This window comes from Narcine bancroftii, chromosome 3 (assembly GCF_036971445.1).
Source record: "Narcine bancroftii isolate sNarBan1 chromosome 3, sNarBan1.hap1, whole genome shotgun sequence".
Lineage (NCBI taxonomy): Eukaryota > Metazoa > Chordata > Chondrichthyes > Torpediniformes > Narcinidae > Narcine > Narcine bancroftii.
Window position 1 is genome coordinate 273,250,324 of NC_091471.1, and position 20,229 is coordinate 273,270,552.

A 20,229-nucleotide genomic window follows, 5' to 3' on the forward strand; every position below is an offset into this window, starting at 1 on the left:
TGGATTATCACTTAACATGTCCACATGACCATTATGTTGATGCTCCAGAATCTCAACTCTTAATTGGTTAATAAATGAATGGAGAGGTACCTTTCAAAATATAAATTGTTCACTTCTATATCAAGTTTTTTAGTTCACCAGTACAGTCAGATTAAATTGCTTCTTTCAGACTGCTCAAACTACTGGGGAATCACCCTGCTCTCCATTGCAGGCAAAATCTTCGCTAGGATTCTCCTAAATAGAATAATACCTAGTGTTGCCGAGAATGTTCTCCCAGAATCACATTGCGGTTTTCGCGCAAACAGAGGAACTACTGACATGGTCTTTGCCCTCAGACAGCTCCAAGAAAAGTGCAGAGAACAAAACAAAGGACTCTACATCACCTTTGTTGACCTCACCAAAGCCTTCGACACCATGAGCAGGAAATGGCTTTGGCAAATACTAGAGCGCCTCTGATGCCCCCCAAAGTTCCTCAACATGGTTATCCAACTGCACGAAAACCCACAAGGTCGGGTCAGATACAGCAATGAGCTCTCTGAACCCTTCTCCATTAACAATGGCATGAAGCAAGGCTGCGTTCTCGCACCAACCCTCTTTTCAATCTTCTTCAGCATGATGCTGAACCAAGCCATGAAAGACCTCAACAATGAAGACGCTGTTTACATCCGGTACCGCACGGATGGCAGTCTCTTCAATCTGAGGAGCCTGCAAGCTCACACCAAGACACAAGAGCAACTTGTCCGTGAACTACTCTTTGCAGACGATGCCGCTTTAGTTGCCCATTCAGAGCCAGCTCTTCAGCGCTTGATGTCCTGTTTTGCGGAAACTGCCAAAATGTTTGGCCTGAAAGTCAGCCTGAAGAAAACGGAGGTCCTCCACCAGCCAGCTCCCCACCATGACTACCAGCCCCCCCACATCTCCATCGGGCACACAAAACTCAAAACGGTCAACCAGTTTACCTATCTCGGCTGCACCATTTCATCAGATGCAAGGATCGACAACGAGATAGACAACAGACTCGCCAAGGCAAATAGCGCCTTTGGAAGACTACACAAAAGAGTCTGGAAAAACAACCAACTGAAAAACCTCACAAAGATAAGCGTATACAGAGCCGTTGTCACACTCCTGTTCGGCTCCGAATCATGGGTCCTCTACCGGCATCGCCTACAGCTCCTAGAATGCTTCCACCAGCGTTGTCTCCGTTCCATCCTCAACATTCATTGGAGTGACTTCATCCCTAACATCAAAGTACTCGAGATGGCAGAGGCCGACAGCATCGAATCCACGCTGTTGAAGATCCAACTGTGCTGGGTAGGTCACATCTCCAGAATGGAGGACCATCGCCTTCCCAAGATCGTGTTATATGGCAAGCTCTCCACTGGCCACCATGACAGAGGTGCACCAAAGAAAAGGTACAAGGACTGCCTAAAGAAATCTCTTGGTGCCTGCCACATTGACCATCGCCAGTGGGCTGAGATCGCCTCAAACCGTACATCTTGGCGCCTCACAGTTCGGCGGGCAGCAACCTCCTTTGAAGAAGACCGCAGAGCCCACTTCACTGACAAAAGACAAAGGAGTAAAAACCCAACACCCAACCCCAACCAACCAATTTTCCCCTGCAACCGCTGCAACCGTGTCTACCTGTCCCGCATCGGACTTGTCAGCCACAAACGAGCCTGCAGCTGACGTGGACATTTACCCCTCCATAAATCTTCGTCCACGAAGCCAAGCCAAAGAAAAAAAAAGAAAGAAATATCAAGTTTTTTAGTTCACCAGTACAGCCAGATTAAATTGCTTTCAATAAATTGAGCTAATTAAAATTTTGCTCCTTAATTCCATTTTTCAATTGTATCATATCAATCTTTCCAGTTAAATTTATTTTAGTGAAATATATTATATGCAGTTATAAAGTAAGAATATTTGCAAGTTGATCTTTCATTCCGAGAGACCCACACATTTTATTTTGTAAATCCCGGTAAATTCTGGAGGCACAAGCAAGGCAGCAAGTATTTACCATGAATGTGGTGTGAAATATACATTAGAACAGGGGAAAAAAAAACAAATATCCTTCCCTGAAACTTTTACAACCCGAAGGAGATTAAAAACTTGATTGATATTGAAAACAATGCAATTCTGATTACTGGTATCACATAATTGCTTAATGGAATTTAAATCCATAACCCATTGTGATAAAATTAAAATTCATACCAAGCTATTAGTCAGGAATCATTAGTCCTGACTTCTACTTTCTTGATTCTGTAATACTGTATAACCATTTTGCTACCAATTCGTGCCCCAAAGGAAGTAGGAACAAGAAATATATATGGGTATATGGTCTATTTAGTCCCTGGAGTTTATCTTGCAATGAATCTGTCCCTTTTTGGTTGATATTCCCTCATACAGCAAAAAACCTAGTATCTGGCACCTATGGGGATGGGTAGATGATGCCAGGTAAGTGTATTTCACAGTTGTTTGAGACATGATTTTGCAACGCCTAACTAATACACCTGCATTAAGAATGAACAGTTTAAAAGACAAAAATACTAGTCCGTACTTACACTGATCAAACCTCACCTGCATGAATATATAAACAAAACGTTTTACTTTATTTTCAGACACATTCTTTGAAAACTTTTAATTGTCGCTGCTTTGCAGGTTCCTTTCACCTGTACGATGAACAATGACATTATAGATAATTAACCCCCTTCTCCCCCAAGCCTCTGTATGTGGCAACTCTTACAAAGCAGGGATAAGGAGACATTTTAAGAGCGTCACCCCAACAGTGAGTGCCATTAAACAACTCTTCATCCTGGACTCTTCATCCATTGCTGTTTCACACATCATTGTTCAAACAGCTGCTACGAGCAAATCATGGCCAAAGCACTTACTGGCTGAATATTTGCTCCCATCTTCACCAAAAGTTTACGTGTTACTTCAGAGAACATTTACTTATACATTTTTAAACTTATACTTAAATGTTTATTTATTCTTTTTTAATTCTATTTACTTATCTCGATTTATTTTTCCTTTTCTGGTTGCTTGATGCCGCCCATTGTTTGAATTCTGGATACCAAGGGTTTTACTGTATCTTTGAATATCAATCAGTCTCAGACATAAAATCACAAATTGACCAAAGAGCAAATGCTGATTGCTGAGGTGGTCTGAGGTCTCTTTACATTAAGTGTTTCCTAACTTCATTCTCAACAGGCTTGGCCTAATTTTTATGATCTCAAACCCTAGATTTGACAACCATTAGAAATATATTTTTCTTTATAAATCCTTTAAAATCTTGAACATCTTTGGGTCTTAGGTATCATTCTATTTCACGGTGGCCACCCAATCATACACCCGTGCCAATGTGTTATCTCCGACGTGACAAGATTATTCCCTGTAGTAATCTTCAATATATCACCTTTTTCAAAAATTTATGTATGCTGCACCCACTGTATCCTGATATATACTTCTTCATAAAATTAAGGATAGGTGAATTTAGTGACCTTTATTCCATGGAGATTAGGCAATTACAATTAAATGTCGCCAGTTCATTCTTTTCCCAGCTTTGTTTCAATGTATTAGAAACAGAAAAAAATCCAAAGGTGACTCAAATGAATTAAACTGGTACTTTGCAGTAAAACCCCTGGTATCCAGAAGTCAAACAGCGGGCAACCTCAAGCAATTGGAAAAGAAAAAATAAATCAAGGTAAATAAATAGAAATAATTAAGAATAAATAAACATTTAAGTATAAGCTTAAAAATGTAAAAGTAAATGTTCTCTGAAGAAACATGTAAACTTTTGATGAAGACGGGAGCAAATATTCAGCCATATTACAGGATATAAGTAATACTCCATAAATAACTGTAAATCGGGAATTGGAAGATACGAAGGACTTTAGGAAAAATATAACTATTCAGGAAGGAGTACTGAGCAAATGATTATATTGGTGGACTGAAAAAAAATCACCAGAATTTGATGGAATCCATCCTAAAGTATTAAATGACAAGTGAGATGGTTTTAGACTCAGATTCAGATCGGATTTCCGATTTATTGTCAGAGTATATACATGACATCACATACAATCCTGAGATTCTTTTTCTTGAGGGCGAGGTATAATTACCACTTATTGGTAGTGCAAAAAAAAACTGTAAACAAATAAAGAACTGTAAACAGATAACAAATGTAAACAAACTGCATGTGCAATAAATGAGTCTCTGATTGAGTTTGTTATTGAGCAGTCTGATGGTGGAGGGGTAGTAGATGTTCCTGAACCTGGTGGTGAGAGTCTAGTGGCACCTAAGCCTCTTTCCTGATGGCAGCAACGTGAAGAGAGCATGTGCTGGGTGATGTGGATCCTTTGTGATTGATGGTGCTCTCCAACGGCAGCACCCCCTGTAGATAGGGAGAGTTTTGTCTGCGATGTCTTGGGCTGTGTCCACTACCTTTGGAGGGCTTTACACTCAGGTGTATTGGTGTTCCTGTAAAGAAATATGGGAAGTGGGCTTCTGCTGTAGTAAATAGACCAACAAAGAGTGAATACTTTAGTAGATTAAGCACTCCACAGCTGCAGAGCATAGCATGACAAGAATGAGATGGGAATATTAAGCAAGAGACATGGCGTATCAGAAAGTTGTTGGGCAAGTTGCTGGATTGTAAGCCACAGAAACTGCGGAGGACAGAAATAGCAAAAATAAATTACTATAGATTTCCAATAGTAAAAAACATATAAAACTGACTGTAGACATCGATCTAAAGGATTATATAAGATGTACAAGTATGCTGTCCACTTTGAGTAGGGCTCAGTGCAGAGAACAAGTTACATTGTGTGATTGTACACTCTTTGGTTCTGCTGTTGTTTGTTTTATTACAGTGCAGGTCAACTTTAACATCTACATACTAGACCATGATGCAGCTGTCAACATGATTTTATGAAAGGGAAATATATTTGACCAATTTATATCTGAATATTTTCATCTGTGTAGTTAAATTATGGGGCTTGTAATGAGAGAAGAAAATTTGAACCTGATTGTGGCAGCTGGGGAATTCACATTGAAACAATTAAATATATCTGGAAAAAATAGCATTGGGAAGAATGATTGTCAGATTGTCATAAATAATCTGTTTGAGTAACTGATATAATTCAGAGAAGTAAATCTGCCATCCTTAATGGTGGATGCTCAACAGCTTTTGAAGTGCCCTCAAGAGCCATTCAGTTCCAGATGTAAGGAATCAACAAATACTGGACATCATTGACGTATACAGCTGTAAACACTTAAATAAATGAAGGTATTTTAATGAAAACTTTTAATATCACATACTTGCTAATACTTAAAGAGCTCCATAAATGACTAAACTGATAAGGAATTTATAATTGAGCCTTTTAGCCAGGGTCGGGAGACAAAATTGAAATCATCCCATGGGTTGTGCTAGTCCTCGTCCCACTGAAAGTGGGTGAATTGCATGATCTCTATCCCAGGGAGGAAACAAATCAGCCAGGCTTTGTTATTAAGAGACTGCAGCTAGAAAGTAAGGTAAATATTACAGCTGAAGCTGAATAAGCTGCCATAATTCACTCTCTAGTGTCATAACTATCAGTGAACAACAGGTTGCTGTGGAATTGCACCCAAGTTCAAGAAAATTGGAGAGAAAATGAAGAGATGAATAAGTTAGAGATTACAATTAAAAAATCACATACACTGTTGGCTCAATATTTGAGGTTCATATTATCATGGAAAAAATAGGGGTCAGTGAATAAGGAGCCAAATTTTTATTCTTAGACATGTGAACAGTCACTTTGCTGTCAATTGTTTTCCATGATAGATAAAAACAGTTATCTACTTTTGTGAGAGGCGATCTCTGCACACGAAAAACAAGTGAAAATCAGCTATCAAGTGGAAGGAAGTTCTATGTTGTCTCTCATAATACTGTAGACCTCTATTGAGTCCCTCTTATCCTTCTTTACTCCAAAGAGAAAAGCCTTGAGCTCTGTTAACCTTTACTACTAAGACACATTCTCCAATCCGGGCAATATCCTGGTAAATCTCCTTGCACCCCCCTCCATACCTTCCACATCCTTCCTGGAATGAGGTGACTAGAAGAGATGACAATATTCCAAGTTTGGTCTAACCAGTATTTTGTAGAGCTGTAACATAGCCTCATGTCTTAAATCTGACTAATGAAGGCCAGTGTACTATTAATCTTCTTAACTACCCTTACCAACCTGCACAGCAAACTTGAGAGATCTATGGAGTTAGACCCCATGGTCCCTCTGTTTTTCACAGTGGTGATAATCCTGCCATTAACCATGTACTTAGCTTTCAAATTTAACCTTCCAAATGCAGCACCTCTCTCTTATTTGTATTGAACACTATCTGAAACATTTCCACCCAACTCTGCATCCTATCTATACCTTGTTGTAATCTACAATGATCTTCTACACTATCCACAGTGCTTCCACCCATCATGTTGCCTTCAAACGCTGCGTCATCCCTCTATTTCTATGTCTCAGTCATTTACCAAAATCACAAAGAGCAGTGGTCCCAGAACAGATCCCTATGGAATTCCTCTAGTCACTGACATCCAGGCAAAATACATTCCATCTACTATTACCTTCTGCTTTCTGCAGCCAAGCCATTACTGAATCCACACAGCTAAGGTTTCATGGATTTCATGCCTCTTGACTTCCTGAATCAGCCTACCTTGTCAAGTTCCTTACTAAAATCCATGTACGCCACATCTATCATCAACAGTTTCTTTTGTTATTTCCCCCAAAAAACATAATTAGGCTTGTGAGGCATGACCTTCCCCTCTCAAAGCCATGTTGACTATCCCAAGAAGACTACACTTTTCTAAATGCTCATAAATTCTTTCCTCAAGAATCCTCTCCAATAGTTTACCCACCACTGACATAAGATTCATTGGTCTATAATTCCCAGGATTCTCACTATTATCTTTTTAAACAAGGGGACCACATTTGCCATTCTCCAATCCTCTGGTGCCTTCTCTGAAGCCAGGGCAATGCACATATCATTGCCAATTATCCAGCAATCTCTTTCTCACTTCCTGTAGTAAATTGAAATATATCTCATCTGATCCCGAGCCCTATCAATCCTAAATTTTTCAAGAAGATCCAGTACTTTCTCTTTCTTAACTTCAAAATAAGCTTGTTCTATACTGACCTCACATTGACCAAGGTCCCTCTCTCTGATGAACACTGAAATATTCATTTAGGAACTCCCTTACCTCCTCTGCCTCCAGTCATGTTCTTTTATCCTTAAGTGGCCCTACCATCACTCTTCTCATTCTTCTATTCTTCAAGTATGCATAGTTTGCCTTAGGGTTTTCCTTAATCGTACATGCCAAGGTCCTCTTGTGCCCCCTTCTAGCTCTCATAAGTCATTTCTTAATTTCCTTCCTGGCTACCATGTTATTTTCATGACCCCTTCCTGTCTTTTGTTTCCTAAACCATCTTCCTTTTAACTAGCTGTCTCACCTTTCTGTCAATCATGGTCCCTTTATCCTTCCATCTTTTTTCCTGTCTCAGTGGGGCACACCTATTCATAACCTCAAATCATCCTCCACATTACAAATGTGCTTTTCCCTGAGGACACCTGTTCCCAATTTACTCTTCCCAGCTCCTGCCTAATACCAACAATATTAGCCCTTCCCCAAATGAACACTTCCATTTTGTCTACTCCTGTCCTTGTCCATGGCTATGCTATAGGTCAGGGAGTTGTGGTCAATTTCACCGAAATTTGTCACATTACCCAGTATGAGGTCCAGTATGGCCTCTCCTCTAGTTGGTTAGTCCACGTGCTGTGTCAGGAATATTTCTTGGATGCACCTGACAAATTCTGCCCCATCTCTTCCTCTTGCAGTAAAGAGGTGCCAGTCAATATTTGGGAAATTGAATTCTCCCATAACAACAACCCTGTTATTTTTTTCACCATTCAAAAATCTGTCTATTTGCTCCACAGTGACCTGAGGGCTACATAGGGGCTTATAGACTACTCCTAATACAGTAACCATTCCCTTCCTGTTTCTGACTTCCACCCACAATGATTCAGAGTCCTCCCTTTCTTCAGCTGTGATACTATCCCTGACCAGCAATGCTAATCCCCTCCCTCTTTTACCTCCCACCCTATCCCTTTTCAAAGAGCTGTACATGCATCACTCAATGCATCAGCCAAGTATTTGTAATGGCCACAACATCATAATTCCACATAATGATCTGTTCATCTCCCTTATTCCTAATACTTCTTGCATTGAAATAAATACACTTCAAACCCTCCAAATGACCCCATTCATGCTCACTTCACTGCCTGTCCTTCCTCACAAACTCAATGCACATCACATCAACCTTTCCATCTCTCTGACCTCTCATTCTGGTTTCCATCCCCCTGCTAAACTAATTAAAATCCCCTGGAGCAGCACTAGAAAAGCTTCCTGCAAGGATATTAGTCCCTCTCCAGTTCAGATGCAAACTGTCCTGTTGGTACAGGTCCCATCTTCCCTGGAATACAGCCCAATGATCCAGAAACCTGAAGCCCTTCCTCGTGCACCATCTCTTTAGCCACATGTTAAGCTGCATTAGCCTCCACTTTCTAGCCCCACTTGCACATGGCATGGGTAGAAATCCTGAAATCACTACCCTGGAGGTCCTGTCCTTCAAATTAGTGCCAAACTCTCTGAACTCTCTTTGAAGGACCTCATCACCCTTCCTATTCACCCTTCCTATTCACCATCAATAGTCCCTACATAGACCACCTCCTCTTGAGAATGCCATGAACTCAATCTGAGACATCATGGACCCTGACACCTGAGAGACAACATACCATTCAGAATACTTTCTTTTTCAATCTTTTTATTGGTTTTAATAGGTACATGTAATAATAATAAAGTAAATTAATATCGCGTTACAAATAACAAAGAACAGGTACTAAATGATATTGTGTTGTTAAATGGAAAAAAGTTAAAGAGAAAAGAAAACATAAATTCCTAAACTAAGAATCAAGCCTGCCCTGTGAGAGCTGCCGGCTAAGTTAAGGAGTCCACTAATAATAATAACTATGGGGTCGTTAAAAAAAAAGCAAAGATAATTAATCTACAAATTTTAAAGGTAATTAAGAAAAGGATCCCACAGAGAAAGAAAGTTCAGATCCATTGCAGTAGTAGAACACCTAATTTTTTTTCTAGAGACAGACCTGCCATCACATCCGACAACCGTTGAGTATGAGTGGGAGTGACAATATCTTTCCATCTCAGTAAAATGGCCCTCCCAGTATTGAGGGAAGCAACAGCCACTGCATGGGATTATGAAACAGTCAGTATTAAATCCATTGGCCCACTCACTCCGAAAATAGCAACAATAGGAATCAAGTTAATATTAAGAACTAATGATATGTGAAATACTCCTTGGCAGAAGTTGAAGGGAGAAGGACATGAGCAAAACCTATGATGGAATGTGCCTTCCTCAGTTCTGCATTTATCACATTTAAAGGAAATATTAGGGCAAAATTCAGCTAACTGAACCTTAGAAAAGTGGGCCCGATGGACTACATTAAATGAATTAATGTATTAATGAATGACCTTTTGGAATTTTTGATCTTTTCCACAGAATCTCTTACCTGTTCCCCTAACTATGAAGATCCCTGTTATGGCATTTCTTCAAAAGCATGAACTGTTGTTGGGATCCAGTAATCGAGTTATCATCAAATATGCTCAGAGCCAAATAAATTAAACAACGAGAATAATTTTTAAGCAACTTTTTAAATATTTTGGAGAATTTTAAATGACAAAGACTGTATCTATGGGGTTAAGGTAAAAGATGATATTCCTAAACCAAAAACAACTTGAAACATTTTGATTGTTTTATACAGTATGGAATTTTAAAATATATTTCTGAGTGAATTACAATCCAGTCATATAAAATAAATCCTTGAGAGGTCAGTAAGAGGAAATTATACAATTAAAATTTCATGGCTCGAGAAAATAGGTGTAACGTTTCGTTTATGATGAGTATAGTTCTTAAAAATTTTGTACGCACAAAATGTGCTTCAAGGCTCAGCTCCATTGAAGACATTGCAGCCAATTTCAAAAGGGAATTCAGTGCACGTGTGTTAGAGCATACAACAGAGAATGCATTTCTGCACCTTAAATTCCTGTCAGTTCACTAATCCCTGCAGATGTTACCTGAGACATCTGCGAAATAGCCCTGGGGAGTGTGTAATCTAATAACTAATGGCAGAATGTGATGGTGCATGTGCCGACTGCAGAAATGTGTAGGTTTTATCTATTGTTACTGAGCACCAAAGCATTACTGTTATTTTCACTGCATATTGCACAGCCATAAATTTGTGGTTATGCTTGATTCCGCACTTTTTACTGATGCACCCTGCTAACCAATGTACTTCCATGCAGAGAGTGGTCTTAATATTCTACTTGTTCATTTCAGCTAAGTTCAAATGATTTCTACTATTCACTGCAGGCAGCAAAATAGAACATTGAGTCATTTTTAGTGAAAGAATATGGCTATTCCTAGGCCACAGTTACAAACCCTCGCAGGCTGCTGGTGACTCCAGTCAAGGGTCACGCAACCTGGCTGTGGACTGCTGGAGATTGGCTGAAGAGGAACCAAGATGCACGGGGTGCTGAGGGCTTCCTGGTCATGTCAGGGGTTTGGATCTGGAGCTCGGGTTGCTGATGGTTTGGACAGAAGGTTGTGGAGGCTGTGGAGGCTGCAGGAGCGCTGGAGGTGAATCCATGGCCACTCAGTGACTCTGAGGGGACTTTCTTTGACTGTGAAGATTGCAGGGAAATTTGTGCTGATGGGGAATCTTTGTCTGGCCTTAAGGTAGACGAAAGAAATTTTGTGTAATATCACAGTTTTTGTTTTATTATATGACAATAATAAATTATCTTGAATCTTAAGAAGATGTCATGTAAAAGTACTAACTTAATTACCACAGAAGGTAAGTTGGATCATGAGAGAAGGAATTGAATGGTAACCTTGTATTCTTTTGTAGTCTCAACATTAAAAACTGCAATTAATTTCCATGCAATTCATATGATAAATATCCTGTTCCCTGTTGGATTTTACTGTCTTGATAACAGGAATTAACTGAAGCAAAATGTTTATGAATGGGATGTTGGAAATTTATCAGCGTGATGTGTTGGTGCCAGTGTACTATCAATCAATAAATGCGGTTGTTTCATGCTGACATCCTATTTTGCTCTATTTCCAAAAGAGGATGAAAGGAATTATTAATGAAAATGTGTCATGTTTTAAAGCAGACCAATTCATTTTTTTCTCATTGGCCACCTACTCATGACCACATCAATAAAAAAAATGCATGAACAATCGTAAGAATCAACAAATTGTTTATGCTCTCAGATTATAGAGCATCTTGTGAGATGTTGGAGCCACCTTTTCTATTCGCTCGGTGGGAATTTTCACCACATGGTGTGGTGAGAGGACGTAGACCGCAGTTCTCTTCAAAACCACCATCTTCACTAAGTTCTTCTTCACTGGGTCTAAATCCTGGAATTCAATGAAACACCTCAACGCTCAGGGGAAATTAAGGATGGGAAATAAACAAGAGACGATCAGATCCTGAAAAAAAAATTGCAGGTTTGAAACCGGGTGTGTGTGAAATTTAAGCAGGTTAACATGTTACAATAGCAGAATTGTCCCCTTCTACTCTTTGGAATCTCTCAGGAAAGAAAATAAAGAGAATGTAAACCTGTAGTGTTAGATGTTACCTTTGATTGTAGTAGTACCTTTTGGATATCCTGGGTCTTACCGAGATCTTCCTAATCCACCTCCATGCCATGTTGCCCCTAGCAACAGCAAGTTATTATCTACTGAGATGCATAATATTGTGCTACTGAGATTGTCGTCAGTATTGCTTGTGGACTAAAGTGGAGCCGAGAAAAATGAGTCTGGAAGAAGTTACAAATCATTGATAGTCTGATGTGGACTCTTTGATTTGCATGATTTTGTTTGAATTCATTCTTGAGATTCAGATGTCTCTGGCAAAGCCAGCAATTATTGGCCATCCCTATTTGCCTTTGCGAAAGTGGATGGTAAGCTTCCTTCTTGAAGCTCTGCAATCTTTCAGGTGAAGGTGCTCCCTCTGTGCCACGAGAGAGGATGTTCCAGCGCTTAAATCCGGTGAAGATGAAGAATGGTGTGCAACTTGAATGGAAACTTTCAGGTGATCATATTCCCATGCATCTTGACCTTCTCAAAGATAGAGGTCATAGGTTGGTAAAGTACTGCTAGAGTAAACTTGGTGAGTAACTACACTGAATTTTGTAAACGGTACACACTTCAGTCATGTAGTGCTGACAGTGGACAGAATGAACATTTAGAGTGATTGAATGGGCTGCCAAGTAAAAGATGATTTTTGTCTTGAATGGAATCAAGCTTCTTGAGAGTTGTTTCTACTGTACTCATCCATGCAACTGTTCCTTGTTTTATTGTATGTGGAAAATGCAAATGAAAGGAGGCACCTTTAATAGCCAATTTCTGTGATTAGACATAGGAATGGTTGCTGCGTATCAAATGATGTCATTATAACACATCTGAGACCAGAAAATACCAGATATGTGATGGTAAATAATCTCCAGAAGTGCCAGGCCAATCTTTTGGGATTAATCAATTTATAAAAGTCAATTTGTATGTAGCAGATATTTTTCTAAGTCAACTGCACATGCAAGATGAAAGGAAATGTATCCAGTTTACATATATGAGTATTTACCAACAGCACTGCATCAACCATTTTTATATGCGATAGAAAGGGGGGGGGGAAATGAAAGGGGGAGGAGTGGCATTGCTTGTCAGGGAAAATGTCACAGATGTACTCAGGCAGGACAGACCAGAGGATTTGTCTACTGAGGCAATATGGGTGGAGCTGAGGAATGAGAAAGGTATGACCACACTCCTGGGGTTGTATTATAGACCGCCCAATTGTTAATGAGAATTAGAAGAGCAAATCTGTAGAGAGATAGCAGACAGTTGCAGGAAACAAAAGACTGTAATAGTAAGGGATTTTAATTTTCCAGATATTGACTGGGACTTCCATTCTGTAAAAGTGCTGGATGGCTTGGATTTTGTCAAATGTGTTCAGGAATGTTTTCTAGATCAATAATTAGAGGTACTAACTAGAGAGAATGAAATACTGGATCTCCTTTTAGGGAACGAGAGAGGACAGGTGAAAGAATTATGTTCATGGAACCATTTTGGGTCCATTGACGATAATGCCATTAGTTTCATGTTAATTATGGAGAAGGATAGGTCTGGGCCTCGGGTTATGATTCTAAGTTGGAGAAAGGCTAATTTTGAGGAAATTAGAAAGGATCCAGAATGCGTGGATTGGGTTAAGTTGTTTTCAGGCAAGGATGTGCGAGGTAAGTGGAGGGCCTTCAAAGGTGAAATTTTGAGAGTACAGTGTCTGTATGTTCCTGTCAGGATTAAAGACAAGGTTCACAGGTGTAGGGAATTTTGGTTTTTGAGGGATTTTGGGGATCTGGTTTAGAAGAAGAGAGAGTTGTATAGTAGGTTTTGGCAATATGGAGCAACTTGAAGAGTATAAAAAATGCAAGAAAAACCTCAAGGAAGAAATTAGGAAGGCTAAAAAAAAGACACAAACTTGCTTTGGCAGACAATGTGAAGGAAAATTCTCAGGGTTTCTACAGGTATATTAAAAAGCAAGGGATAGTAAAGGACAAAATTTGTCCCCTTGAAGATCCCTTTTGCAAGGAACAAAAAATGATGGGGGAGATCTTAATTTTTTTTTCATCAGTATTAACTCAGGAAACAGAGTTATGGGAAGTAAGGAAAACAAGGAGTGAGGCCATGGAACCGATACAGATTAAAGAGGAAGTGCTTTCTGTCTTAAAGCAAATAACGGGCCTGTCAAGATATTCCCTCAGGCGTTGAGGAGGCTAGTGTAGAAATTGCAGGGTTTCTGGCAAAATATTTCAAATTTCCTTAGCCACAGTTGTGGTGCCAGAGGATTGAAAGATAGCTCTCATTATTCTGTTGTTTAATAAAGGCTCTAAAAGTAACCGTGACTGAAATAGGGAAAAGAGTAGAAAATATGGAGGATCGAGAAGATGATGTAGAAATGGAGATAAATGATTTAAGAGGGAAGTAGGAAGAGAGTGAAAAAAAATTAAAGAGACACAAGATTTATTGTCACAAAAAATTGACGTATTGGAAAATTACAGTAGGTGAAACAACATAAAAATAGTGGACCTGAAAGAAGGCAAAGAAGGGTCAGATATGAAGGAATTTATAAAAGGATGGATCTCGAAGGTGCTGGGAACGACAAATTCCCATGAAAAAATAGAAATCGAAAGGGCGCATGGAGTGCTGGTACCGAAACTGCCACCACATCAAAAACCGAGATCCATATTGGTAAAATTTCTAAGATATACGACAAGAGAAAACATACTGGAGCAGGCAAGAAAGAAGGTTAGAGAAGACAATAAGCCGTTGGAATATAAGGGACAAAAAAAATCTTTTTACCCGGACATAAGCTTCAAACTTTTAAAGAAGAGGAAGGAATTCAACACGGCGTAAACAATCTTGTAGAAGAAAGGGTATAAACTTTATATTAAGACATCCAGCAGTACTCAAGGTATTCATTCCTTGGGAATGGAATAGATTGTTCTTGGACCCAAAGAAGGCCCAGAATTTGCTGAACATTTGCAGAACAGGAGAAGAGAGGAGGAGGAGGAGTGACAAGAAGGAAGACTGGAAAGAAAATATATAAAAATATGTAAAATATAAAGTAAATATAATGTATATATAAAGATTTAAAGATGGATAAGAGAAGGGGAAGAAGGAAAAAAAGAGAGAGAGCTTTGTTATAAATATAGGAAAATAGTGTTCTCTAGGGGGGGGCTGGGGGGGGAGAATAAAGGTCACTGCGAAATCGGTTGATGCTTGCAAGTAAGTTCGCAAACCGAATGGAAAGGGGAGTTGTGGTTGCCGTCAAGGGACAGGAGGCAATCCAAGGAGGGGAGGTTCATTTGGGGTTAAAGGGTTATTGGTTGTGGGTTTGTTGGGATATTTCATGTCTTAAATGCATTGTCATATATTGAGATTAAAAAGGAAAACTTAAAAAACGGTAATGGAAAAAAGGGATGGAGGTGGTGAAGAGGCGGAAAAGAAGTGAAAATAAAGATATAATATGGCCATGTTGGACTATATGACTATAAACCTTAATGGAATATATACCCAAGTTTGAGTGTATCCCATTGGAAAAAAAAATCACATATAATTTAAAAGACAATGATTGAAAAAACCTGGGAACCATATATGGAACATAACAGAAAGAGCAGGCCTAGGACCACCACCACCTAAAATGATAAGAAGATAAACACAACCAGATTTAATGTGAATAAGTAGATGATATGTCTTTTTGTTTGTATTCCTTTTGTTTCAAGATATTGTTTTATTGTATTTTATAACAATATTTACTGTTTTTGGAGGGGGGTGGGAAGGGGGAAGGGAGGGATGGGAGGAAAAGAAGAGAAAATGTCACTGTGAATATTTAAAGAGATGCATCTGTAAATATATTGGTTGATATGGTTCATAGTGCGATAAATAAAGAATTACAAAAAAAAATGATTGGGCACAGACTAGAAGGGCTGAAGAGGTCTGTTTCTGTGCTGCAGTGTTCTCTGGTTCTATGGAGGTGGAACAGGGCTCTTGTTATACAACACTGGAGGCAGCAAATCAATACCAAATAAAGAAAAATCATGTTGAATAAAATCCTATGGTGACTTCTCAAAACAAAGATAATAATTATCTTCATGAAAATGCAGTGAGTGGAGAATGTTACATATTAATCATATGAAAAATATCAACCAAAGTGACCAACATCAGTTGATTAGCAAAGATGATGGGAAAGGACTTGGCCAAACCTTTCCACTTTACCTGGCTATAGCTGTCAAGGTATGAAGTCATTTCATAATCTATGAGTTGTTAGCTTTCATAAATAATATCTATTGTAACCTAGTATTCATTCTTCTTTCTTCTTGCTTCCATGGTGAAGAATGCTCATGCAACATTATGTCCAAGGACGTGGAGCACAGAAGATCAGGCTGCAAACGTAAGGACAAGATGAGAAAAAAAGTTAAAAAGACCCAATGGAATCCCACTGAAGAAAGTCTTCCTTACATTTCTGATTGATTGCAAGGATTTTTTTTATATGCTCCAGTGACCTCTACGAGAAAGGTTACATTAATGCCAGAAAGGGCACCACAGTTGGCGTATTGGTTAGCGCAACACCAGCAATTGGAACCGGAACGGGGTTCGAATCCCGCACTGTCTGTAAGGAGTTTATACGTTCTCTCCATGTCTGCGTGGCTTTCTCTCATCCTTCAAATCATACCAGGGGTTGAGGTTAATGGGGTGTAAACTGGGCGGCACGGACTCATGGGCTGAAATGGTCTGTTACCTTGCTGTATGTCTAAATTTAAAGAATTATGACAAGGATAGAATTCCTATTTTCCTATACTAGAGGAGGCCATTCCTCCTATCATGTCCGTACTGACCCTGAGAATATTCTCACCAATCCCATTCTTTCATTTGTTTAATTGTAAATAATTCCCTTTCTCATTCCATAGTTATTCTTTCATTATCCACCTCACAAGTTATCCAAACAACCGCATACCAAGGACATGCATGCGGCCATGAGTGTGGATGTCTTGCCTTCCAACCTTGTGGGTCCTGAAACATGGACATGATACATGTAAAGGAATATTTGATTCAAATATTGTGATCTTATAGCATTGTGACAAAACATCAAGGGAAGAAATCAGCCATCTTTTCACTGGGCTGTTGACTGCACGCCCGCAGTAATGTATTGACCCTTATCTGTCTAAAAAGACCAAGCAACCAAGTTGGCTCAAACATTCAATTGAGATTATTGTAGGATTAGAATAAATGAGTGGTTGACGGTTAGTGCACATTTTTTTTTCTTTTTTTTGTGCTCTATGGCATGAAAAGAGAGAAATCGAAACATTGAATATGACAAAAAAAATGAGGAATCTTTGAAGTGAGATGTTGATCATGTGAAAATCAAAATCAGGTAAAATAATGAATTCATGAAAAATGTGAAATGGTGAAAAATGAGGAGTTTTAGAAATGAGATGTTAATCATGTGAAAATCAAAATTAATTTTGAGTTGAGTTTTATATTTAATGTTTCTATCTAATGACAGCGTTGCATTAATGTGAGCAAAGATTGTGGAAGCATCATGACTGATGATTAGTTAGCAACCCCTGAGTAAAGAAGTAGAAAATAGCTTCTGAAAGATGAAGTTGCTACTTTGGATGGAATTTAAAGTTCAGTGTCGATTAGCGAGAGAGAGAGAGAGAGAGACAGAGACAGAGAGAGAGAGAGAGAGAGAGACAGAGAGAGAGAGAGAGACAGAGACTGAGATAGATAGATAGATAGATAGAGAGAGAGAGAGAGAGAGAGACAGAGAGAGAGAGAGAGAGAGAGACAGACTGAGATAGATAGATAGAGAGAGAGAGAGAGAGAGAGAGAGAGAGAGAGAGAGAGACAGAGAGAGAGAGAGAGAGACAGACTGAGATAGATAGATAGAGAGAGAGAGAGAGAGAGAGAGAGAGAGAGAGAGAGAGAGAGACAGAGAGAGAGAGAGAGAGACAGACTGAGATAGATAGATAGATAGATAGAGAGAGAGAGACAGAGAGAGAGAGAGAGAGAGAGACAGACTGAGATAGATAGATAGAGAGAGAGAGAGAGAGAGAGAGAGAGAGAGAGAGAGGGGGGGGGGTGGGGTCATGTCCGAGAAATGGCCCGTTGTTTTTATAATAGTGTCAGATTGGCACATTGATCCATACAACAGAAATTCCAAATAAACTGAAGAAATGTGGTGTTAGCAACAAGGACAGGGTTGGTGGCCAAGGGATAACATTCTCATCTGCCATGCAAGAGTTCTTGGCTCATGCAAAAGGCCCTCAGCTGCCAGCCTTGTTTGCACCTGATTTGGCAACACTGTGACACAACTGGAAGAGCCACTGCCTCACAGCACTAGTGATCCAGTTCAGTCATCACTTCAGGTGGAGTTTACACATTCTCCCTGTACGTTTCCTCCAGGGAATCCAGTTTCATCATACATCCCCAAAAAGTGCAGCTTGGTAGATTCATTGACCGATTATTATTGCCCCTTGTGTGTAGGCTCAGGGAGAATCTGGGTGAGGGTATGAGAAAAGAATAAAAAATGGCATTAAGGTAGGATTAGCGTAAATGGTGGTTGATGTTCAGAAGAGACAGTGAACCAAAGGAACTTTTTCCCTGATGTATCTTTCCATGACTCTTACAAAATAATGTGAGGATTGTTATCCTTTATCCCTAATGCAGAACTCCACAAAACAATAGGTATTCAATGGGAATGCAAAGTTGGATCACATAGAATATAGAATATTACAGCACAGTACAGGCCCTTTGGCCCTGATGTTGTGCTGACCTATAGAAACCTACTCAACAATCTATACCTTCCCTACCTCACAGCCATAACCCTCTATTTTCCTTGCATCCATGTGCCTGTCTAAGAGAATTTTAAATGCCCCCTATTGTTCCATCCTCCACCACCACCCCTGCAATGCCTTCTAGGCACCACTACACTCTGTGTAAAAAACAATTACCCCTGAAGTCTCCTGTAAACCTTCCTCCCTCCTCCTTGTACTAATGTCCTTTGATACTTTCTCCTGTCACCCCATGAGAACAATGCTGGCTGTCCACTCACCTATGTCTCTCATAATCTTGTAGACCTCTGTTGTCACCTTTCATCTTTCTTCACTCCAAAGAGAAAAGCCCCAGCTCTGTTAAACTTACTTCATGAGACATGTTCTTCAATCCAGACGACATCCTGGTAAATGTCCTCTACACCCTCTCCATAGCTGACCAGAACTGAATAGAATATTCCAAATATGATCTAACTAGATTTTGACAGAGCTGCAACATTTCCTCATGACTTTTGAACTCAATCCCCTGACTAATAAAGGCCAGCGTCCCATAAGCCTTCTTAACTACCTCATCAACCTGCATGACAACCTTTAGATATCTATGGATTTGGAGCCCAAGGTCCCTTTGTTCTTTTACACTGTTGAGAATTCTGCCAGTAACCATGTATTCATCCTTCAAGTTTAACCTTCCAAAATGCATCACTTCACACAACCCAGATTGAAATCCATCTGCCACTTTTCTGCCCAACTCTGCATCCCGTCTATATCCTGTTGAACAATGTTCTCAATGACTTTCTACCCTATCCACTTTGTGTCATCTGCAAAATTACTGACCCATCCCTCTACTTTTTCATCCAGGTCATTAATAAAAAAATCACAAAGAGCAGGAAGGCCCAGAACAGATCCCTCCAGAACTTCACTAGTCACTCCAGGGAGAATAGGTTCCATCTACTGCTGCCCTCTGCTTTCTGCAGGCAAGCCAGTTCTGAATTCACTCAGCCAAGGTTCCATGGATCGCAGGCCTCATGATTTTATGAATGAGTCTATTATGGGTCAAATGCCTAGTTAAAATCCATATGCACCACATTTACTGTCCTACCTTCATCATTTTTCTTACTTCCTCAAAAATTGATTGATCATAGAGTGTCAGTGATTTCCATGTGTAATTTCTGTTAATCTCTTCCCATATGTGAGATATGCTGCCAATAATGCTAAATGCAACATTTTCTGCGTGAGGCATACCATGTGGAGCATTAACATATAAACACATAACATAATTGCTTTAGATTACTATTAATCTGAATAAAAAAGATTTTAAAATATTACCAACTATTTGATTACATTTATTAAATTATTAAGAACTATATTTTTGGCATTTAACACCTTAAAACTGATCAGCAAACTCCAGGATTTGGGACTCAACATCCCACTGTGTAATTTGATCATGGATTTCCTCACCTTCAGACCACAATCAGTGAAGATTGGTAAGGACTTCTCCTCCACAATCTCCATCAGAATCAGAGCACCCACAGGGCTTTGTTCTTAGCCCCCTGCTCTATTCACTTTACACCTATGACTGTGTGGCTCAGTACGACAACACCATTTGCAAATTCACTGTTGATACCACAGTAGTGAGTTGTATAAAGGAAGGTAATGAGTCAGCATACAGGAAGAGAAAACTTGGTTGAATAGTGCACCAACAACAACTTTGCACTCAATGTCATGAA

General features: G+C 39.5%; 1 protein-coding gene and 1 long non-coding RNA gene across 3 annotated transcripts in view; one reads left to right on the plus strand and one right to left on the minus strand.

Moving 5' to 3' along the window:
* The window catches only part of LOC138758779 (uncharacterized), a 36,613-nt gene extending 18,852 nt beyond the window's left edge, over nt 1-17,761 (plus strand). For both annotated transcript variants that reach the window (XR_011354428.1, XR_011354429.1), the window contains one exon: nt 16,063-17,761. This is a non-coding gene — a long non-coding RNA (uncharacterized lncRNA). The remainder of the gene's footprint in view (nt 1-16,062) is intronic.
* Nucleotides 15,989-20,229, minus strand: part of LOC138758777 (sperm microtubule associated protein 2-like) — a 95,990-nt gene continuing 91,749 nt past the window's right edge. Inside the window, exon 9 of the mRNA XM_069928160.1 lies at nt 15,989-16,111. Within this exon, the coding sequence (XP_069784261.1) occupies nt 16,013-16,111 (99 nt within the window). The 3' untranslated portion in view covers nt 15,989-16,012. The remainder of the gene's footprint in view (nt 16,112-20,229) is intronic.